The sequence below is a fragment of the Manacus candei genome, unplaced genomic scaffold, assembly GCF_025592945.1.
Source record: "Manacus candei isolate 608988 ecotype Guabito, Panama unplaced genomic scaffold, ASM2559294v1 h1tg000121l, whole genome shotgun sequence".
NCBI lineage: Eukaryota > Metazoa > Chordata > Aves > Passeriformes > Pipridae > Manacus > Manacus candei.
The window spans coordinates 274,062-297,530 of NW_026138169.1; the positions used below are offsets into that span (position 1 = coordinate 274,062).

Genomic DNA, 23,469 nt, shown 5'->3' on the forward strand with positions numbered 1-23,469 from the left:
CTCTGCCGAGAACACCAACCAATCAGCGGCGCTGGCGGCTCCTTATCGCGCTCCCATTGGCTGTCGCACGGGTAGGCCCCGCCCCCTCACGGTCCTTCCCTGCCCGGCCCGCAGAGCGCCCCCTGCCTTGCGACTTCTCGCGGGGCCCCGCCCGCCGGCCATTGGCGGGCGCTGACGCGGCGCTCCGGGCACTGATTGGCTGCGTGGAGGCCCCGCCCCGCCCGGCGCGTTACGCAGCGCGGCGGTTGCGGCGGGGACGCGCTCGGGGCCAGGAGGTGCCGCAGGCCCGGTAAGTGTGCGGCCCCCGCCTCTCGCCCCCCCGCCGCGCCCACCACCGTCTCGGCCGGGCGCTGCCAGTAGGCCCGAGGCGCGGTCCCGGCTGACAGGCCCGGCGGGCGCGGCCCGGCCCGGTCCGGCCCGGTGGGCCCGGCCTGGCCTCCCGCCGCGCCTCACGGGCCGCGCCTCTCCCGCAGGGTGTGCGACCGCAGCATGTCGGAAGGCGAGTCCAAGCAGGTGCCGAGCAGCGGCTCGGACCCCAAGCCGGAGCCCGCGTCGTCTGGCCCGGGGATGACCTCGGTGTCTGCGCCGGTGACTTCCGCGGCGCCCCCGGAGGAGGAGGAGGAGGAGGAGAGCGAGGACGAGTCCGAGATCCTGGAAGAGTCGCCGTGCGGCCGCTGGCAGAAGCGGCGCGAGGAGGTCAGTGCCGGGGGCCGGTTCCCGAGGCGGGAGTGCGGATCGGACCGGGCCGGGCGGGGCTCGGGCAGCCGCTTGTCCCGCCCCGCTGGGTCCTTCTGCCGCCTGTCCCCGTGTCAGTCGGGCCCCGGGCCGGAGGTCCGTCACGCTCCCGAGAGGCAGGGAGGTGGGTGGCCCTTTGCCAGCCGAGGGGCCGCCGTTCCTCGGGCCCGAAGCCTCCCGGCTGGAGCGCAGCCGGTGCTGCCTTCGCCTGCCGCAGGCCGGTGTCGCGGCCAGCTGTTGCTGCTGTGGAGCAGGGAGTGGCTCGCGTTTCGTGGATCTTTGCTTCTGGGAATGGTGAAGAGCAGTAGCTGCATAGTCCTTGGTGCTTGCTGGGGAGCGTGGACAGTACCTGCTGCCGAGGCTTATCAGCTTTTGAATCCTTGCTTTTGGTTTGCTTGGGCTTCTGCAGTGAGGATAAAGCACAGTCAGCTCACACAGGCTCGTTTCTTGATCTGTCCTACTTGCCCCCACTGCTCGGTGCTTGTGCTGGCAGTGTGCACTGTGAAGGCACAAGGAGATTAGATCGTGTTGTTTGGGACCTCTCCCTTTTTCCGCTCGTTGCTGGGTCCTGTTTTTCTTCCTGGGGGCTGTCTGCACAAACTGGTTGCTGCTCTGTGCTGGCGCAGTGCCCCTGCCCTGGCTGGGCAGGCTGTGCAGCCCTGGCAGGTGCTGACAGCCAGACAACGCGCTGCGGCACAAGTGCTGAGCACGGGCGTTTGTCTGCTTTGTCCCTCGCTGCAGACACGGGCAGTGGCTGGTGGTGGTTAGAGTCATTTGTTCTGGTGTGAATTTGGAGGTCAAAGTAAGGTCAGGGATTCCCCACAGTTCTTCACCTTTGCTTGCTGAGAGCTATCATGGTTTGGGTTAACATGAGCCAAGCCCTGGCATGGTGGGGTCAGAATGTACCTTTTCTGGTGGGGCTGTGCAGATTAGTTACAAGGAGAGGGTGTCAATGTGAAGCTCTGGTGCTGCCCTCCACAATATATTCCTTACCTGAAGTGCTTTATCTTGTGCTCTGTGCCGAACTGGCACATGTTGGAGACCAAAGCTGGTTTGTTTGTGTCGTCCTTTCAGTGTGTTTTATCTGGTACTGATCATTTTGACACAGAAAGAGAAATTTCCTTCCAGGCTTTTCTGTGCTCTCCTACATGTCAAGTAAGATTTGAGAGGCCCAAGTATTTTCTTTGAATTTGACTTCCCCCCTCTGCAGACAGATTAGGACCCAGACACAAGAAATTCATTGAAATTTCAGCGTGGCTAAATGACTGGCTTGTGGCTTCAGGCTGCCATAGAGATCCGAGCTCTGCTCCACCCCGCAGGTTGAGGGATGGGTGCCAGGGACATTGTTGTTGGGTGATCGGGGTGAGCTCGGGGCTGCTGCTCACCAGTGAGGGCTGCACCAACTGCCCTCTGACAAGGAGTGAGTAACACACGTTGCTGTGACCCTGCACTGAAATCCTGGTGTATCTCAGGATTTCACATGTGAATCTGTGGCTCGATGAGCCCCGAGCTTGCGGAGAGGCTTTTGTTCCCTGAACCGCGTGACATCAGACTCTCTTTGCCATCTTCAGCATTTGGACTGATCTGCTCCCCAGAGTAAATTCTCCCACTGCTGTTGTCCCAGCATGAAATTTATTTGAATAACAGCTTTACTTTCTGAGCATCCCAGAGCAAAGTGCCCCTTGTCCTGGGGAGGTGTGACGACTCCATCTGCACTGGTTTTTCTGGTCAGCGCAGCACATGGGCAGGCTTTTACTTGATACCCCTCGTAGGGAGGGGGTGGAAAAGGGAGGTGCTGACCTCTCCTCGGTGATGCAATCCTGATCCTTTATCATGGCAGTATCTCCTGAATGCTGGGTTAGGTGGCACCGTGGAAGCAAGGAGATGTGATAACTGTGGAGTGGAATGGGCGGAGTGACTGTGTGCTGCCTGTGCTCTGCTGCTCCCCAGGTACTCATTCCTGCTTTGCTCTGAGCACCGTGCTTGGATGTGCACTTGGGAATGCAGTGGCCTGGTCTCACTTTTAAAATAAATAGACTATATTTTGCTAGCCATCGACTGTGATGACCTCGCTGCAGCAGAGGTGGGGCTGTGCAGGCAGAGCAGAGAGGGCCCGTGAGCCGTGGGGAGCGAGCTGCCTGTGAGCCGGGGAGTGTCGGTGCCTGTTTACCCAAACGAGCAGATTTCGGCGGGACGGTGCCCCCGCTGCCGGTCCCGGGCACGGAACGGTCTTGGAGCGGCAGGACGGCCTGCGCTGGCCGTGCCGGCCCCGCACGTCCCGGCCGCTTGCTCCTGGTCCGGTGGAAGCGGCCTTAGGCCCTCCCGAGCGCCCCGGGACCGGGACCGGGACCGGGACCGGGGCGGTGCCGGGTGGGCGGGGCGGGGCGGGGCCTGCGGGGCGCCCAAGCCGGCCAATGGCAGGTGGCGGGGAGAGTTACATCACCGGCAGCGGCGCCCATTGGCTGCGGCCCGCGCTGGCCACGCCCTCGGGCCGGTGTCGGGCCCCGGGAAGAGCCCCGGGAAGGGGCGGCCTGGCCGGGCCGAGCGGCAGCGGCCGCAGCCAACTTACGGGCATAGTTTAGCGCCAGCCGCCCGGGCTGAACCGCGTCCTCTGATAAACCTGAAAATACGTGGGTTCCCAAGGGGAGGTGGTGCTGGGCACAGGTCTGCGCGGGGAGCGGAGCAGCTGGGGCGCGGCACGCAGGAAAGGAACCCGAGGGACTCGGGCGCTGGTCGGCAGCAGTTCGGCCAGAGCAAGCGTGTGCCTGGGCACTGAGAGGGCAAAGCCCATCCTGGGATTCCGAGCCGAATCCCGCTCTGGAATTGTGCCCAGGGCGCAGGTTCCTGTCCTGACACACACACGGGTGAGGCCTTACACGGGGATCTTGTTCCATGGCAGAGGCACAGGGCGAGGCTCCATGGCGCCAGGGCAGGGCGGTCCCAGGGCTGATGGGCTCTCCCAGCCCGTGCTCGCCTGTCTCCCTTCTGGCTGCTCTCCCTGACAAACCATCTCCTCTGTTTCTGTTGTCCCCCTGTGACACTCCATGCCCTTCTTGCAAGCAGCATGCATGCATAACTTATTTTTCTTGGGTTGTCCAAGTATCATCAGAATTATCTGCTGTGCCTCCTGGGAATAGAAACTTCCTAACGGAGCTGAATTGCAGCACCACATTGACAGGTCGGGTTTAGCCTCCTGCAGCTGGCTCGTGGGGAACCTGAAACAGAGCTTGGTGCCTGCTGTCCCTGGGAGCTACACAGCTCACATGCAACAGTGGCCCAACATAACTGTAGGAAAAGTTGTGCTCTGCTGCAGCAGAATCTTTATTTTTAGCTCAGTGTTATGGTGTTGGGCTTGGCAAGCTCATGTGAGCAGGAGAGTCTCAACCCTTCCCGGGTGGGAATGTCCTGGGTGTGACAGCTGCCTATTGACCACATTTCTTTCTGTACCTTTTCTACATAGGAAGACACCATGTGACTGCATGAACCAAGACTTTATAAGAAATACTTTGCTGACATCTTTGTAATGTGCTTTGGTAAATAACCCTTTCAGTGCTGTTGAGGGAATCTGTGTTGCACTGTGGATGTGGGCACAAGTGGGTCCCCTTTTGGGGGTGTGTGTGAGCGTGTCTGTCATAGTGAAGAGGGAAAAGGCTGGACAGGCCTGGGTGGGCCTGGCTGCTCCTTCCACAGGCTCCTTGTGAGGCACAGCCTGGAGTGATGTCGCTCTCCTCAAATGCTGCTGCGCTCCCTAGCACAGAGGGCTTTGTGAGGATGTGAAGTGTGGCACGTGGAGCAGAAAAGGAAGATAATGGGAGAAAGAGCATTGATCTCTGCTTAAATACCTTCACCCTTTCCCAGAGGATATGTCAGGCTGCTCAAGAGCAGTGGGAGAACCTTGTGTCCTTCCCTGGAAACTCACCCTGGTGCTGATTGCACCGTCCTGCGCTGAGAGTGGGCACAGGGATTGTGCTTCTGTCCCACAGGTTCTAAAGCATTGAGGGGATCTTTGGGATGGCTGAAGGTGATGTTTCAGTTCTTGATAGCCATCAGTGACCTCGTGGCTGTCTTGTTCTGTGCCTGATGTGTTATTGACTCTTTTGGAAGCTTGGCTGCTGGAGCACTTCCCATGTTCTGCCCCACTGCAGTGACTGCTGAAATCAGGAGGTTCCTTTCTGCTTCATCCCTGGGGACACACCTCGTGTGTCAGTGTGACTGTGCATGCAGTGGTTGCCATGCTCATTAATTCTTGGTTTTGTCTCTGGAATTTTCCACTGTCAAGTAACTAGATTAAAGCTCAGTCCTTCCAAGCTTCCCTTACAGGGGTGTGTGGACTAGGACAGGGTAATGGAGTTCCATGTGGCCCTGGATGTCATGTCAGGTGCAAAACTTGGGGAGCAGAGTTTGAGGCAGTATGTGCTGTGCCTGTGAGTGTGTCCTAGTCCAGTCTTGCTGTTCTTCATTGGGTACTGTTACTGGAAGTTCAGAAAATTAATTCAGGTAGCACCACTGCCATTTGTTTGCTTCTCTTTTCCTATGAAGGATCTGGCTGTCATTTGGATTGGCACTTCCCAGCTATTGATGGCTGGGTGTTACAGCTGGATTTCAGTGCTTGGAAAGAAACTTGCTGAGGTAGTAAAAGATAAGCACCAGTTTGTCTTTTCCTATCACACATCTGAGTTTCTGTGTGTGGGAAAGGGATACATCGTTCCTGGGAAAGGTGGCATTTGAGGTGCTCTGAGTGTTGGGTTCTGCTGCTGGAAGGAAGACGGGCTGCAGAGACTCTCCAAGCAAGCTGGTGCTCGGAGAGCTGCCAGCTCCCTGACAGGCTTTGGCAATGGACCTGGGTTTTTTCCAGCTGATGGAGAAAACTAATGCCATGCTGTAGTTTTTATGGTGTTCCTTGACCATAGGGAAGATACTCAGAAGAGGGAGTTTGTGCAGCCTTTTAACGTTTTTATTGGCTCGTGTGGGGGCTTTCTGGAAGGAACGAACCCTCGGGATGTGCCTGAATGAGCTGAGGGGCACTTAAGGGTGCAGAGGGGACTGAGCCTTTGTCACAGCCCTGTTCTGTCCTTGCTCACAGACTGTGACAGACAGCTGGCACTCGCTCCATGTGGCTGTGGTGGGGAGCAGGGGCGGCTGGCTGCCGCTTTCCCAGCGCTCCCGGGAGGCTGGAGGTGCTGGTCACCCTCTACCGAGGGATGGGGTTCACTCTGCATTCCTTACAGAGCTGTCCTAAAAATACCATGGCCTGTGCAGCAGCACTGAAACCTTCCCTTGTCGGCCCTCTGCCTCTCAGCCCTGCCTCGGGAAGCCCAGGCAGCAATCGTGACAGCTGCCATGGGTTTGGTGGAGCTCAGGCTGGGGAAGTGGGTTTGGTGGGGCTCAGGCTGGGGAAGAGGCTTCCTGCTGGGCCACCAGATGGGAGAGGCCATGTGCTGCTGCTGCCTCTGACTCCATGTCCTGCCTGCGGGGAGCCTGCACGGCAAATCCTGATGGACAGAGGCACAGCCATACCTTAAGTTAGCCATGGGAGCGTGGTGCTTTTACAAGCATCCCACGGCAACGTGGATGACAGGAATAGCTGTATCCTGTTTCTACTTATCAGTGTTCAGGAAAAATCCCATTTCAGGTCTTTAGTACCTGTCTCACAGAAGAGCAGGATGGGCTAGAGCAGAATGGGAACAGCTCACTTGGTGTTTATCCTGTCTGGATTGCTTGTTTATTTTGAAGCACCAAGTGAAACTTGGGCTTGCAGTAGGCAATTTGTATTCATTTCTGGTGTCCATTAAATAGATGGGAATGATGCCTGTCTCCCTGTGGGGTATTTGGCACTGGTGGGACCGCACCTCAAATCCTGGGTGCAGTTCTGGGCCCCTCATGACAAGAGAGATATTAAGGGGCTGGAGCATGTGCAGGGAAGGGAACAGAGCTGGGGAAGGGGCTGGAGCAGCAGGAGCAGCTGAGGGAGCTGGGGGGGCTCAGCCTGGAGAAAAAGAGGCTCAGGGGGGACCTTCTGGCTCTGCAACCCCCTGACAGGAGGGGGAAGCTGGGGGGGTCGGGCTCTGCTCCCAGGGAACAAGGGACAGGAGGAGAGGGAACGGCCTCCAGCTGTGCCAGGGAAGGGTCAGGTTGGGTATTAGGGAAAATTCCTTCCCTTAAAGTGCTGTCTAGCCCTGGCACAGCTGCCCACGGCAGGGTTGGAGTCCCCATCTCTGGAGGGATTTAAAAGCCATGTGGATGTGGCCCCTGGGGACATGGATTAGTGGTGGCCTTGGCAGTGCTGGGGAAGCAGTTGGACTCGGTGGTCTGAGAGGGCTTTTCCAGCCTCGGCGACTCTGTATCCAGAGCAGTGCTGCTGCTGTCCAGAGCACCTTCACTCCTGTCATACTTTTGTGGGTTTTTTAAGTTGTTGATCTACTGCCTGGGGGGAATTTGTAGTGAGGTCTGTCCTGTGGTGTGTTGTTTAGCCAGAACTGTTCAAGTGCTTTTGGAGAGGCTGGATGGCCACTGGGTGACAGCCTCCGGGGCGGTGGCCTGGCACAGTCTGTGTGACACAGTGCTGTGGCTCAAAACTCATCCTTTTGCTGCAGAGCAGCTGTGGCTCTGGCCTGGGCTCCGTGCAGAATGTCCTGGCTCCCAGTGAGGTCCAGCTCGGTGGGCCAGCGCGGAGCAGGACCAGCGGGAAGCGACAGGGACACGTCCTGCCTGTGCTGAAAAGTGTGTCAGGTTCTGACTCATCTCTCAGCAGGACATCTCCTGAGCTGGTGCAGGGCAGTGTAGTTACAAGCTCTAACACATGGAGGACTTTTAACCCTCTCTTTAAATGGTCCAGATGTGCCTGTTGGGTTAACAGATGAGCTTCTCGCAGATGTGTTTGATCTTGTTACTTGTCGCAGCATGTTTGGAAGAACCAATTATTATACTGCTGATGGTCACATTGTCTTTTCCTTACACTTTAGTTGCTGTGTGGGTTGGTTTGTACAGCCATGGTAATAGTCAATACGTTCCTTTCCTTGCCACTGTTATATTACAGTGGTTATTTTAATTTTCTTGTCGAATTAACACCTTTCAAGCATTTTGCTACTATAATTGCCAAGGCCAGTGTGTCAGTTCAATTAAAACTTGAAGTAGGATTGCTTCTTTGCTTTGTTGGATTTCTTTTGCTTTTTCCTGCAGTGGATCTGGCATTCTTTATTGTGTTACACTCTGAATTAGCCTCAGATCCCAGAGAGCCCTTTTTGTTCTGTTGCTGATGGTAAATTTGCTGCTTTTTGTTTCCCCACAGCTCAGGCAGAAGCTGAGCTCCACGTGGCCCAGCTGCTGGCTCTGGAGTTCTCTTATCTCTGGTCCCAAGAGTTTGCCAGCTGGTTGGGCAGAGCTTTGATCCCTTTCTCTGGCCTTAACAAGTGGCCAGGGAAACTCATTATCATATTCATGCTACTCTGAACCAGACCCGAGGCTTCTTGTGAGGGTCTGGCCTGATGTGCTGCCACTCCCCATCTCTTCAATGTGCAATTCCATTCCTTACTGATATTTTAGTTATTATGGGCTTTTTTCCAGTTTTTATACCTTTTTTTTCTAGATTATAAATAATAACTGTCACTTGTGGCTTAGGCTGTGTTTGTTTTTTTGTTTAATTGACAGATTATGTGAACTACAGAATGTCTCTCCAAAAGCCTGTGTTCTTTCAGTGATAGATATCCAGATGTTTGAGAGCTATAGAAAAAATACACCTTGGACAACTGAAATAACTTACCAAAGGGAGATTTAGCTTCCGGATTTTTTCCCCTTAGAGCTCTTATGCCACTTCCCCCATTCCCTTTTAAGTAATTAAATTCACTTGGATTCCTCTTGAGTTTCCTTGCCTCTTGCATACACAGACACAGAGCTGTGTTAGTACCTCTGTGGTGTGGAGCTGCTTCCTTTGCTGTGCTGCAGAAATCCAGGCTAAGCTGGGCTCAGGTCGCTTCTCCCTCAGAGTGTAAAAAGCTGCCTCGTCTGTGGGCTGTCTGGGACAAACACGGGAGTGATACATTATGTCCCTGCTTTCTTGAGGGCTTAGGATTCTGCTTTGCCGAGCACGGAGAGGGATGTGGAACAGGGATTTGGCAACCTGAACCCAGGAGGAATCAGCTATTGCCTTTCAGTTGTCTGTGCATTTATCCCCTTTTACTCTTCTGCCCAGGCTGTCGAATCTCCTCAGGAACTGAGAATTGCCATCGGTGATGTCAGCTGGGTTTGGTGTCTTGAGTCATATCTGGTGCCCTGGAATATTGCCTATGAGTCATGGAAATAATTTACGCTTGTTGAGCTTGGCCAGAAGTGGGAGATGTGGCAAGTCCACAGCCCCTGGCTGTGTTATCGGGGCAGATTTTGAGTAGCTGCCAGTACTTGAGGACTTAGTTAATCCAGTAAAGCTGGGAGTCTCTCAATAGAGGGCCTTTAACAGTTGGACTCGGGGATTTGGAGGTCTTTTCCAACCTTAATGTTTCTGTGAATAGGCAGCAAGCATGATGAAAGAAGAGAATCCAGAGGGGTGAACGGGCACTGGGTGTCAGTGTGGTTGCTGTTACCTTGTTCCCTGCACTGGCTCACACACACCTGCCTTTCTGCTGTCTGGGGCTTGTTTAAAATTGCTGAAGTTAAAGCCTTTTGTCATTCAGCTTTAGTAAATGTACTGGGCATTTTTATACTGCTATCATCCCTAAGATATTGCTTATACTACGATTTGAAGGAAAAATGTTCTATCCTTAATTATCTCTTTTTCTTTCAGCTTTCTTTAATGATGAAACATAAGAGGCCTGGCCTGGTATTTAGATGTTGGTGTCAGTGTATATGTATACATATGTATATATATATATATAAAAACCCCCAAGTTTTTAAGATCAATGTGAACATCATATTAAACCAAAACTCAGTTCTTTCAGCCCTCAGTTATGCAGGTGGCTCAGGTGGAAGGGAGCAGGGTAATTCACGTATAGCTGTCATCTCCTGTGATAGTTTTCAATAGTTATTTTCCATAGCTCAGGCTGTCCTTATATAATTATGACCTGTATTCCTTATTCCTGCCTGTGCCCCGCCTTGCAGCTGTTGTGTCACACTCATTTACTGCTCAGTTGCTGGAGAAATCTGCATCACTCTGGTTTTACTGTGCTCAATGTCATTTGTCACTGGAGTGTGTCACCTGCAGTGTCAGAGTATTGAATGTCATTGTGCTTCTTTGGATTCCCCTGGGAGATCATAAAGAGCGTCACTTGTATTGGTGGACTGTCACTCTGTGTTGTTGGGCTGCTGAAGGAGTAGAACGGGGTAGAGCAGTTCAGCTGGAATGATGAAATTGGGTAAATTTGATCATGTGAAAGTGGCTGCCAAGGGAGGAGGGACTTTTGAGGGAGCTCTTATATGTGGTGAGAAGCTTCCAGCAAATGGGATGCTGATGGGGTCGGTCCCTAGCGAGGGAAGAGAAGGTAACAGTATGAGAAGGAAGAGCTGTGAAATGACCAGGACTTAGAGGTGATAGAAGTGGAAGATGAGTCTGGATTTGCCACGCAAATCTCTGTGTTAGCTGTTACCTCATGGGGGAAATTGGATCAGCTGAAAGCTGCCAAGCCTGGTAATGAGCACCAAGGCTGCCAGAGTTCAAGGAGCATTTGGACATTGCTCTCAGGCACACGGTGGGATTCTTGGGGTTGTCCTGTGGGGGGCCAGGAGCTGGACTTCAATGATCCTTGTGGGTCCTTTCCAACTCAGGATATCCGGTGATTCTCTGAAGTGATTCTAGGTGTGTGGCCAGTGGATGGGAACAGTAATTGTTGCTGTTTGACCATTAGAAGGTAAATTCTACCCTCTTGTCCTCTCTGAGTGCTTTGGGATGGGAATCCAGTTCCATCACCACACATTGCCTGGTGCAGTGGGATGTTCACCATGACTGTGCCTGTCAAAGACATTGCAGAACAGCAAATGCTCTGGATGTTGGAGGAGAGAGCCTGTGCACATCTTTGGATGCTGCAACATATCTGAGGAAAAACAGTGTTATGGAAAAATTTGCTGTTGGGAATGTGATTCATCTCAGATCTCTGCAGGTCTTTCAGCATTATGTCCTCTCAAAGCCCTCACCATTCTTGTGCTGGGCTCTAAACCCTCAATCCCCTCCCCTTGCCTTGCTGTTCTCCTAGTGCTTATCTTTGTATTTAGTATTGGGTGTGGATGTGCTGGGTCAGAGTTTGCATTTATTAATTAAAGAAATTACTGTAGCAGTTTCCACTGTCATTGATTCCCATGTCTGTTCTGAACCTGCAGCTTTCCCTTTGTTCCTCTTTGCTTTGATTGAGTTTTTTGTATCATCACCTTTCAGAAGATTCCTCTATGAAGCTGCATCTGAGTTCTTGAGACATTTCTGTATCCCTTTTGTATGGTTGGAGTTTTTTTTTGTGGTGGAATAAACTACAGGTATCCTAAAACATGCAAATCTAACATATTAGATGGGAAAGCAGAACATAGCTTTGCTCCAACACAGCCTTTGTGCACAAGAGGTTTTCTCTCAGGTATGCCCAGGGCTTGCTGCTTACACAGCCTACGGTGGCTCGTTTTGGGTATGCCCCATCCTGAGCTACATGTGCACAACCCTGTCCTGGAATGCTCATTTAATTAAAAGTTAATGAGCAGAGTTCATAATTCTCCCATGAGGGTGGCTTGGCAGTGATCTGGTCTTGCTGTCTTGGAGCTCACACCTCTCTCCATCCTTCCCTCCAGGTGAACCAGCGTAACGTGCCGGGGATCGACAGTGCCTACCTGGCCATGGATACGGAGGAAGGTGTGGAGGTTGTTTGGAATGAAGTTCAGTTTTCTGAGCGGAAGAACTTTAAGCTTCAGGAAGTAAGTTGATGTGCTTCTCAACAGAATGTGGAAACATATCTTGCACCAAGGTGGGATTATGAGTACTGGTGACCTCTTGTGGGGATTATTGGCTGGGTTTGGAGTGCTGTGCTGCTCAAGCATAGCCAATTTGGCTGAAGCCTGGTCTGTCCAGGAAATGTGCTGGAAAACTGTTGTGCTGTTTCCATGGGCTCTTGTATTCATTTGGATTTGGTGATCAAACCATGCTCTGCTGAGGTGCAGTGCAGGAGGAAATGAGATGCCATCTGTCCTTAGTGTAGGAGCTTGACATGTACAGTGCTGTTTAAGGGGACCAAGACCCAAGGAGAAAGAAGGATATGGGTTGATGTGGTCTCTGATGTGACATGTCTTTGTCTTTCTGTCTGCCTTTAAGGAAAAAGTTAAAGCGGTGTTTGACAACTTAATTCAGCTGGATCATCTGAACATTGTGAAGTTCCACAAATACTGGGCTGATGTGAAGGAGAACAAGGCCAGGGTAAGAGCAGCAAACAGGCTGGTGGGTTTTCGTTGTGTGTTGTGTAGGTAATTAGTGAAGCAGAGGGTAATGACTCACACTGCCCCACAGGTGATCTTCATCACTGAGTACATGTCTTCAGGGAGTTTGAAACAGTTCCTGAAGAAGACAAAGAAAAACCACAAAACTATGAATGAAAAGGTAACTCTTTTTTTCCTGTATGCCCATATTCCCTGAAAACCATCAGCCCTTGGAAAGCTCTTTCAGCAGAGGATCCCTTTGAGAACCTGGTGATAACATGTACCTCCGTGTCCCTGTGGCCTAGTTCAGCTACAAATTCTCTGAAACAGCAGTTCTGTGCTGGTTCTTTGCTGCCAGCAGCTCTGCAGCTTCATACATGTGGTGTGACAGGCATGTCCCTCTCCATGGGCCCTAACAGGAAAGAGGGAAGGTGTCTGTGTGGGGGAGGACTCAGGAGGACAGATGTGTTTCTGGACCCATGAGAATATGTAAAAACAAAGCTGAGCATGAGAGAGCTGATCCTTTACACCTGCACTGGGTAAAAGCTCAGGTGCCACAGAATGGAGCGTGTATTCCTGCCTATGAACAGGCTGTTAATCACAGAACTACAGATCAGCTCCTTATGGGTGATTTTTATCCTTTTCCTCCTGTGTCTGCAGGCCTGGAAGCGATGGTGTACCCAGATCCTCTCTGCTCTCAGGTACGTGGGGTACTGACCTTGGGATCCTGGCAGTTGTGACTCATGTGGTGGGGAGTGCAGGAGTTGAGCATCAGGGAGCTCTCCAGAGTATCCAGCTTTATAACCCGGGTCTCACCACAGCCAGGAGGATGTTGCAGAGATGACAGAGAAATGAAATTCCACGTGAGAGGCCTGAGGAAACCTTCCATAGCATTGGCAGGCTGCAGCCCTGTGGCAGGCAGTGGATTCATGGATATTGAGGCATGGTGTTAGATGTGTGTGTGGGTCTGTACATTTCCTGATGATGCAGGTCTTCTGCAGCCGTCTCAGTGCAATGCAGCTGAGTAGAATGTGTTTTGGGTTTTAAAAATTCCTCTCCACCTGAACCAGAGTTGGTGAGTAGCTAATGAGAGCCTTGGAAAAACAATAACCCAGATGGCAGAGCGCAGCTTGCGCTCCATAGACAAAACTCTGGTACCATTTTGTGAAATTACAGCAGTTGGTGAATAGCTGGGGTTCTAATACACTTTGGGACCTGACTGTCCTCATTTGTGCTGGCTGCTAACTTAAACCCAGGCAGAGTGAGGTGCGAAACCAGGGTGTACCTGGGACCCCAGCAATGAAAAACTTTATTTGTGCCTGCTGGTAGATATGCCCAGTCCTGTGTGTATAGCACTAAGTGCCTCTCTGGTGCTCTGTGAGTAGGGCCAGAATAAGGCTCTGATATTTTTGGTATAAAATTGTAACCCTTTTAGCACCCACCCAGCAGTACTGAGATGGATGAAATAGTTTTTACCTCTGGTACCCTGAGTTTCTTTGGAACTGATCAGAGAAAGGTTTCTTTTTTCTCCTGTGTTCTGGAGATTGATTGTTAGAGACAATTACTCAATATTCCTGATTCTCTCCTGGCTGAAGGCTGATGTACAGTCACTGAATTGTACCACCCCCCACTATTGTAAATCCTTGGCATGTGCCCTTTGCTCTCCTGTTCTCTTCTGATATTGCTTGAGGTGGGGATGGGGTTAAGGGAGGGATTCCAGGCCTTGGCAGTCCTTGACCAGTGCTCTGTTCTGCATGTCCAGCTACCTCCACTCCTGTGATCCCCCCATCATCCACGGAAACCTGACCTGTGACACCATCTTCATCCAGCACAACGGGCTGATCAAAATCGGGTCAGGTAAGGCTTGCTGGGGGTGCCCCTGCCTATCAGACAGACTGCCCAGACAGGAAAAGGCTACTCCTTTCCAGGTTCCCTGGCATGATAGGCATGTGTGTACGTGTACACCTCCACATCAGGTATGCCAAAGACCGGGAGTAGAATTCACTGGTGATTGAACCCCTGTCAGGTGCAGGAAGGACTGATGTTAGGTGCTGTTTGCGTTTGAGCCCCTTCCTTAACTTTTTGTCTCAAGAGACTGACCCAGGAAATAATGCTGAAACTTTCAAGTTTTGTAGGCACATTATCCATGGGTTCATCTGCTCCTCAGTCTTTCATGTTAATACACGCAGAGTTCTCTTCCCAGCACTGTGGAGCTCTGGGAGCTGTCTGGGTAACTCTGCCCACCGAGGCCACACGAGTGCTGCCTGTAGCAACCCACATTTATAATCAAGCTGACAGACTGTGGCTGCAGCAAGTGGCTTGTCTGGGCATCTCACCCAGCATCCTCCCTCCCTTGGGCCTGGCTCCAGGCTGCTGAGCTGCCCTGAGCCTGGTTGGCACAGACATGCCCTGCTTAGGCAGCCACGCTGTGATGAAATGATTTATTTCATAAATAAGCAGTGATGTTCCTGGCAGTGCAGTGCATCCTTGCATGCTCTGGTTTTTCCACCTTTGCTATGCCCATGTCTCTAAAAATCTGTCTGCAGTTGGGATGTGTTACGTCACACCTTGACGTGACCTTTTAAGGGACAGCTTTGCTACCTGTTGTTTGACTTCTGCAAGTATTCTCGACCTGAGGAGTGGGTCTTTGCCTTCTCGGAGCCTTTGTCTGTATGGGTTTTGGTTTGATGTGGCAGTGTACTGGGAAGGATGCTCTGCTTCACCTGTCATCCAAAAATAGCCTCTCATCAGCTGCAGGTCTCTGACTTTTCTTCCCATCAAAGAACTCTTGTGTTGTCCCTTTGTTCCAGAACCGGGGTCTCTGTTCTCCGTAGCAAACCTCAGATTCTTGCTTGTACCTGGGAAACAGGGTCATGGCAGGAGGCACACTCAGCTCCCAACCTGCCTGTAAACTTGGGGACTTGCTCTTTGCACAGGCTGATGTCATCATGGGATTCACTTTATTGTCTTTTCCTGACTTTGTCCAGGTGGAAGAGATTTCCAAGAGTGTGTACATCTGGTACCTGTATGCTGGCAAATACAGCTGGCTCCTGGCATTCAGTTCAGGCCGTTGATGGGAAGTCTGCTGTAGACTTGAGGACACAAGAAGTCCTCTTTTTCTAGCTTAGTTTAGAAGTATCATCCAGGTGCCCTTGTTCTGCGGGGCAGCCGGTGCTGTGTGCAAAGCCAAACCCATGGAGCTGGTGTTGGAGCCACGGCTTTCACCAGAGGGGGGTCCTACAGGTCAGACGAGCCATTCGCAGAGCGTGCGGCTCCAGCGGTGCCGTTCAGAGGCGGCCTAGAAGGAAGATGGCTCTTTGGGTGTGGGGCACAAATGGTGGCCTCAACACAGTTACACCTTTGCTCCCTGCAGTTCCACAGAGCTTTGGTTCTATCAGGCACGGTGGGAAGGACACGGCAGTCATCCCAGTGGGCTCATGCCAGGAGTAGCTGGTGTCTGTGGTCACAACTGCAGGATGTGCTGGAGTGTGACTGTGCGGCAGCAGTGCTCAGGCTCAGCTGTTCCTGAGCAAACCCCTCTGTTCCACAGCTTTGGGCTGCCTGGTTTGCCTCACATTCAGAAGTGAAGTGATTTATCTGGGAGATTCTGGTTTCCTAAATAAAAAAGGAAGTGAGCGCGACTGGACTTGTGGTCAGAAGAGGAATCCTCCAGATGGTAAAGCTGTATTTCCAGTGGAGGCTGAAATCAGAGTTGGCAGTGTTGCAGGATGTATTCCTATTCCTGCAGTGCCCACCCAACCAGGAAAGGCAAAGCTATGTCCCCAGGAATGGTGGTTGTGTTGGAACTTGAGCCTTCCTCTCCAGCACTGCTGCCTGTGCAGTGCCAGACAGGCTGGGTTCACGTTAGAGCCCTGGAGCAGCAGTCACTCCAGGGTCACTGATGATGCCCGGCCCATGTTTGCTGCTTCCTGTCCTTGTTCTGTACAGCTGGCTGGTATCTGAGCACTTCCCTGTGTTTGCTTAAAAGCAGTGGGGCAGTAGTTCCCATGGATTTATGGGGAACAAGGATTCAGTGCACTATGATCTGCGCTTTGGTGCTCTGTCCCCAGCACCCTGCTGGCCACTGCTCCCAGAGCTGCTCTCCCCTTGGCTTTGGCAAAGAGAGAATACTTGCTGAATACAGGGCACAAACCTGGGCTAAGGGAGCTGCTGGTGTGCACTGCAGGACATCCTGCTGTCTTGGAGGGGAAGGCAGTGCCAGGAGAGCAGTGTTGTGTCGGAAATGATTGGTACTGGTTCCTGTGACACCTGTTCAGGTGTGGGAGCAGGCCTTTGCTCCTTGCTGCTCCCTGGGATGCAGGAGCACGTGTGCTGGCTGGACTGATCACTGTTTCTCTGTTCTGCGTGTAAATCTCTGTGTGCTGAGGAAGAAAAAGGGAGTGGGAAGGAGGGTGGATTTTGAATACTGCTTAAATGCAAAACCCATCCGTAATCCATTCATTTACTAACCTTTTTTTTTCCAGTGCCATAAAGTGCAGAGTTAATAGATTTAAAGAGGGAAAGTTTCAAATGAGTGGGGAGCATTGGAGAACTTGTGATGAGAATAGGAAAGACACCTACGGCTCTTAAACTTGCCACTGGTGTTCCCAGAGACTGGAACGTTCCAGCTGCTTTGTGGAGCTGTGGTCAGATGAAAACATTCCTTGTGAGAGGTCCAGGTTGTGTCCTGTGTACTCTTCCCCAGAACCCGTATGCAACACCATGGTACCTCTGTGAGTATCTGTGCTGTCTCGCGAGGGGACATGCTGCCAGGTGTGTTCCTGGGACAGCTGCTGGTGCTCTGAGTGGGAGGAGAACACCGTGTTCAGACAGGGTGTCCAGTGCTGCTGCCTGCTTGTGTTGGCATTGCTGGGAGGTGTTCCTGGAATTCTCACTGTCTGTGTAAGAACCATTCGCAGGTGAAAGAAGTGATGGGTTTGAATTAAAAATCCTTTTTGGCAGCTCTTGGAGTGCCCCAGCAGATGGGAGGCTCAAACTGGAGAGTCTCAGACGCAGCAATGCGTCAGCGTGTGCTGAGTTAGACCTCAGTGGAGCACAGTGGGAGCTGTGTGGGGTGCAGTGCAGATTTCCCACTCGTGCCTCCTCCGGGCACTGGTAACGTGTGTGTCTCCTGTCTGCACCACACCTGACCTGGGACTCATTCAGTATGTCATTACTCAGAGTCTGCCCTCAGTTCCAGGCCACGGGGTGAGGACTCTTACTGGGTGTTAGCTCTGCTGTGGCATCACATGGCCAGGTGTGTAAGTGTGGGTTCTGCTGCCGAGATCCATGACCAGGAGAAGCTGCTGGGTTGTAGATGGGTGGGGGTTGCTAGGGGACTGTGGGACACTCACAGAAAGAGCAGAATTTCCAGCTTCTTGGCCTCGGAGTCAGCCATAATATTCTGCTTGGTCAGAGGTGCCTTGTCTCTCCTGCCCGATCTGGTTCTTAGGTAGAAACCTTGATGTTCCTTAGGTAAATTTCTTTTGAAGAGGGGGCTGGAGGCAGGGCTCAGTGCTCAGTCCTGTCCCTGTGTGCCCTGACTGACCCAGCTGTCTCTATGGATGTAAGTGCTTTGCTGTTCATCAACTCATTGACTTTATCTCGTTTTACTTCCCGCTCACGGGCTGCTCTGTTACAACAGTCTTTCATAGGATATTTGCTAATGGTGAGCAAACTTCTCCGCTCCTGTGATGTGACTCCACTTTTGTCATGTACATGATTTTATCTGTGTGTGTATCTGTATATATATATTTATATATATATAAGTGTGTGTATATCTATATTTGTAACACACAAACATACACACTGATCTATTTACAGTGTTCCCTTGCTATAAGGCTGTATGTAAAACTGTTTGGCTTAGGTGCATCCTGCTTGGAGAGCTCATGTTCTGTGCCGGGATGCAAACCGTTCCTGTGCTCTTGGCCAGAGCCTTACAGAGAGGGAGCACTGCCCTTTGTGAAGTCTCCTGGTTGGTTAGTTCTCTCCCTCTCCATGTTCTTAGCGTGTGCTAGTCCACGGGCCCTGTGCATGCCGGCTCCCGCATGTCAACAAGCCATGCCTTGTTCTGAGCAATTCCCAGCTAAACTTCCCACCTCCATTAGGCTCTTCCCTGCTGCTGCTCTGCTGGCCTTGGCTGGTCCCCAGCCCTGGACTAGCCCCGCTGTATGCTTGGCTATCCAACTGCTTGCTTGTAGTTTGAACTCCTTAGATGTGTTGGTTTTAAGATGAATGTTTCAGTGAATGTGTCTGGCTCCTGATGGCCAGAGCCCTCCCACCCCAAATGAGTCCTTGGTTTGAAGTAAGCTTGGCTATTGATGTTATCCCAGATAAAGCTCTGGTTTTGGGAAGATATGTGCATATGAGGAGGGAATTGGGCTGGTGGGGGCCAGAGAAGGATTCGAGTGCTGCAATTTGTACCCTTATTGCATAGAATACCATGTTTACCTGTAAAATAATTATTTTATTTTTACCATCAGGGTTGTTCTCAATGTTAGAGTTTGTTTCTACTGAGTTGGGAACCACCAACCATCAGCTGGAAGCATTGGAAAGGGAAGGGCCTGACCGGTTGGACTCTGTGCCTTCCACCTGTTGGCAGGAGGCCGTGGCTTGCCACTCTGCATCCGCAGCAGAGCAGAGGCCCCCAGAAAGCTGAACCTGGGATCTGGTGTAGCTGAGGGGGATGGTCATGTAGTCAGGGCTTGAGTCCTGAGGAGGGCAGGTGTTCCTGGGCATGGCTGCAGGCTGGGCAGGATGGCAGAATGGCAGTGGGCAGATGATCTGGGAACGAACCCGTGGAGTGGGAATGTGACTGAGCCTGGGTTCAGTCATGCTGAGGGCAGCAAGGCTTAAGGCTGGTAACCATTTCTCCGAAATCAAGCCACCTCTGAGAGCAGAACCAAAGGCCCTGGTTCTTGCAGAGCAGGAGGAACCTGAGCCAGCGCTCTTCAGGTGCAGGGAGATGCTGTGGTACCTCCCCTGAGCTGGCCTTGGAACACTGAGCATCAGATGGCCTTGGAATACTGACCTGTCCTGGTTGGTTCCTTGTGAACTTGTTCTAACTGTTGTACCACAAAGTATTGTTGATATGAGAGCTGGGAATTGTTTAAGCCTTAGACATTGAACAGTGATTTAGGTTTGAAAACACTAAATATAGCGTATAAGGCTCCTATTTCACTTGAGCATTGAGCTAATGAGACTGTGAGTGACATGCTTTCACAACTAAACTTATTTCAGTCATCACTTCACTCCCTTGGATTTTCTTGCCTGATGTTTAAAGACTTGTCATGCTGATTTCCACATCCTTAACAGACACCCGAGGCACTTAGGTAATGTAGGAATAAGAGGTTACTAGGATATCTCGGATCTGGCTTTTTTATTTTTTCAACTATGGGAAGTGTGGTTTAGAGAAAAAATAATGGATAATTGGAACCATCAGACATAGAAAAATCTGTCACAAAAATGGAAAATTCTTTCACTCATGATGGCATTGATTTAGTAAGATTTAACATGAATTGATGTAGTTTAGCTTCTTGCTGTACAGTTTTCTGTGTAAGTCAAGCATGTCTCTACCAAGCCAAACATTTTCAGTTCCTTAGAAACTTGACAAACTAAGGCAGTTCCCAAGATTTGTCTGTGGCTATAGGTGCTGCTGGGAATGAGACTGGGCAGGTAAATAGTTTTGAGTGGAACTTTTTTGCCCAGAATGCTTCAGAAAGTCCAAGGTGGGATCCAGGTTACTTTTGGGGGGGCATTCTCTTACTTAAAGGCTTTGTCTGCCATGGGTCTGTGTTGTCTTTGAGACTCAGTGGTGTAAAAGCCTCTCACCAAGTGAAGATGCTTCTCATTTGTGTTGTTCTTGGGAAACTGTTGAACAAACTGGGTGGAATAGAATGAGGTTGATTTCAATTGTAATGGACAGGCATCTCCTGCTGTAGCTGCTGCTGTGACTACTGGAGTGGCAGAGACAGTTCCAGAGACCTGCCCTGGGTTTCTGTGTAAGCACAGAGCTCAGGGCAGGAGGAGCAGCTGTGGGTAAGTGACAGCCTGCAGGCTCTGTCCGTGGTTTGTGCTGGAGGTTGCAATGACTGTGTGTGCTCTGATTCGGTGTGTGTTTGGGGGAGTGATGGGGTTTTAAAGTCAGATTTAGTGGTAAGAATTGGTGGCCTTGTTGCAAAGATGTTTCTCCTACTATGCTGTGATGGTAATAAACTCATTTTTATTTTGCAGAAGGTTTAAAAGCTGGCTCTTGCTCTGTGTACTTACCTCCTTTGCTCAGTGTACCCTCTGTGTGTTGCTGTGAGTCATCTCACTCATGAAAACACCAGAAACTATGATCTTCTAGACTGGTTGTAATTTTCAGTTAAATAGGACGTTTTAAAAGTTTTAAATGTGTCGGTTTAGTGCTCCAGGCTATGGAACATCCCTGAGGTCAGTGTTATTTTATGTTGCATTCAGGGCACTGCTGCCTCAGCTTTGCTGGGCTCTGTTTTTTCTCTGCCTTTGTGTGGCTTTCCCTACAGGTCAGGAGACATGGATTATAGTCATCCAGGTCTTCATTCACCCATTTTGGTATTAGCACAGCAGTTGCAGGTGGCTGCTCCTTTTGGAGCCCTTGGATTGAAGGCTTTGGGAACCTCAGCAGTTTAAGAGGCTTCTTTGTGCCAGTTCTGGAAAGATCACTTTGAACACAAACTGAGCAAAGGTGGCCTGTGGTGGCTGACCCTGCCTGAGCAGGGGGTTCTCAAGAGGTCCCTCCCAACCAGGACAGGTTTGTGATTTAGGCCTTGTGATTTAAGCCAAGCAGTGTTTGCTCTCTGGCTCCTGCGTCCAGGGATGAGCTTTGCTGTGGGTTAAGTCTCCCAAGGTCCCTTTGGCATGTTGTGGAACAACAGTAATCACAGATGTGGAGTTTGAAAATTGGGAAAGTTGAACTGGAAATTCTAGAACTTGTGGATTCTAATTGCATTTTAGTGGAATGTCATTTATACTGGTTTAGTCCCCATTTCTGGGGGAGCAGAGCTGCTCACAACAGAAGATAATTTTCAGAGTCATGTTTCTGAGGACTTTGTTTTACAGTGTATATGCGTGTTCTGGGAGTAGAGGAATCCAGAGCAGCTCAGTCTGTAGCATTTCAGTGAATGTCTGTTCTTGTTTTTCTGATTATGTGTAATTCTTGCACTGTGATGTGAAGATTTTTATCTTTTTGATATCAATACTGCATTGCAGTCAGATGGCACAGCCCAAGCAAGGGTTCGAATGGTCAGTGGGACCTTCATTCCTCTGGTCTAGAACATGGAACTTGGTTTCAGGTGCACATTTCAGATCTCCAGATCTACTTTGGGATGAAGTTGTTTGTATTGTGAACTCTTCCAGATAAAATGTCCATAAGCTCCTAAGTCCCTGCTTAAGAGCCTGCATGCAGCCAGGATTGACAGGTACTAATCTTACAGCTCCTCTTTATCTGTTCTTATGTTTCCTGCTCTGCCTAGTTCCACTCTTTGCTCCCATTTAATGGATGTGGTCAAACGGGTCAGGTTGAAACTCCGAGTGCTCTTTTACTTGAATATAAAAATACCACCCACTGCTTCACGAGAAATGGCACAGTGTGACCATGTCCCTTGTGGCACAGTCACACAAATGAATGTGCCTTGGCCCCAGTGGTGGCTGAGGATGCCCTGGGCTGTGTTAGGCAAAGCACTGCCAGAAGAGGGAGGGGATGGTCCTGGCCCTCTGTTCGGCACCAGTAAGGCCACCCCGGAGCGTGGGGCCCAGCTGTGGCTCCCCAGGACACGAGGGACAGGGCTGGGCTGGGAGAGCCCATGAGGGCCCTGTGGTGCTGCAGGGTGGGAGTGCCTGTGCTGGGGAAAGGCTGCGGAGCCGGGGCTGCTCAGCCGGGAGCAGAGCGGGCTCGGGGGATCCGTGGCTGTGGCACCTGCAGGGAGGTGCCTGGAGGTGAGCCAGGCACTCCCAGGGGTGCCCAGGGACAGGACCAGAGGCCACGGCATGGGCTGGAGCCCAGAGGGTCCTTCTGGACCTGGGACACCCCCCTCAGTGCCCAAGGCAGTGATGGAGTCTCCATCCTTGGATCTACCCAAAAGCCATCTAGACATGGTCCTCGGCAACCAGCTCTGGGTGTCCCTGCTGGAACAGGGAGGTTGGACAAGGTGACCTCCACAGATCCCTTCCCACATGAGCCATGCCGTGGTTTTATGATTCTGTATTAATTTCTGTGGAGAGGTATCCTTCTCTAGTTTTTGTGTGACATCAGCTTTCTGTTGCCAGTACCACTGGTTCTGCTCCAGCAGTGTTTTCTCTGGAGTGAACCATGGGCAGTGTTTAGCAGAGGTTGGTTATCCTGCTGGGAAGCAGTGTCAGTGGATGTGGCAGGGGTGAACATGTGTGTAAGCAGCTTCACCTGGCTCTGGAAACTGTGTAGTGAGCTTTTCTCGTGCTGTACCTATTTGCCCTTTCAGCTCATAATACTCAACTGTTAAAAACAATAAAATCCTGTTGCTTCTGATGACTCAGTGTTGCAAGTATTTTGCAATCCCTGATACAGATCTGAGGGTTGTAGCGTGCTTGTATTCTGTGATCAGCTTACATCTGATACTGCTTTTCCTGTTGGACTCTGTGTCTGATCACTGTATGCTTCTTTTTATTTGAAATAGCTTCCTAGTTCCTTATTTTCTAGGCCTTGCCCTCCCTAATAAAAAAGCTTTTGTTGTTGTTGTTGTGTGCAGAGGAAGCGAGCTGTGAAATGTGATGGGGTTGTGCAGTCTTGTACCCTTTTGCAGGAGTGAAAATGTCTTGAGCATATGAGTGCAGGGGATAATAATGTGGCCTTGTACTTCTCCTGGCCTTGTGGCCACCCCTTTATAGCAGCAAAGAGATGGTCTTGGGTTCACTTGATAATTTTGGGGTGCCTGTGGTGCTAGTACAGTGGTTAATCGTATCAGTGCTGGATTGCACAGCAAGCCTGGGACAATCTTAGAGGTCACTTGTTGATCCTTCTTGCTGTTACCTGGTTTCCCTGTGCTTTCTGAGCCTGCTGAGATCTGTTGGATTGGGCACTGAGCCCTTTGCTGAGGAGGGGAGTCATGTTGTGCTTTGGAGCTTGCTCACACGCTTGCAGGAGCCTGAGCAGCTCAGTGGTTGCTGCAGGAGGAGAGGCAGAGCCGTGGGGAGGCCTGTGGGGAAAACTGAGGCACGGGCTGTCTTTCCTGCCTTCAAGGAGGAAGTGCTGAATGCAGAACAAAGGTGGGTGTGAGTTGGACACCACACAAGAGGGAAGTGTCCTCTGCAGCGTGGAGTGTTCCGGGGGCTGGGGGCTGTGATCCCCAGGCACTCTGCTAAACC

General features: G+C 51.3%; 1 protein-coding gene across 1 annotated transcript in view; it reads left to right on the forward strand.

Annotated features, from left to right (window-relative positions):
- Positions 1 to 135: 135 nt before the first annotated feature.
- The window catches only part of NRBP1 (nuclear receptor binding protein 1), a 33,429-nt gene continuing 10,095 nt past the window's right edge, over positions 136 to 23,469 (forward strand). Inside the window, exons 1-7 of the mRNA XM_051770652.1 lie at positions 136 to 289; positions 474 to 696; positions 11,491 to 11,613; positions 12,008 to 12,109; positions 12,200 to 12,289; positions 12,769 to 12,809; positions 13,871 to 13,965. Coding sequence (XP_051626612.1) covers positions 490 to 696; positions 11,491 to 11,613; positions 12,008 to 12,109; positions 12,200 to 12,289; positions 12,769 to 12,809; positions 13,871 to 13,965 — 658 coding nt within the window. The 5' untranslated portion in view covers positions 136 to 289; positions 474 to 489. The remainder of the gene's footprint in view (positions 290 to 473; positions 697 to 11,490; positions 11,614 to 12,007; positions 12,110 to 12,199; positions 12,290 to 12,768; positions 12,810 to 13,870; positions 13,966 to 23,469) is intronic.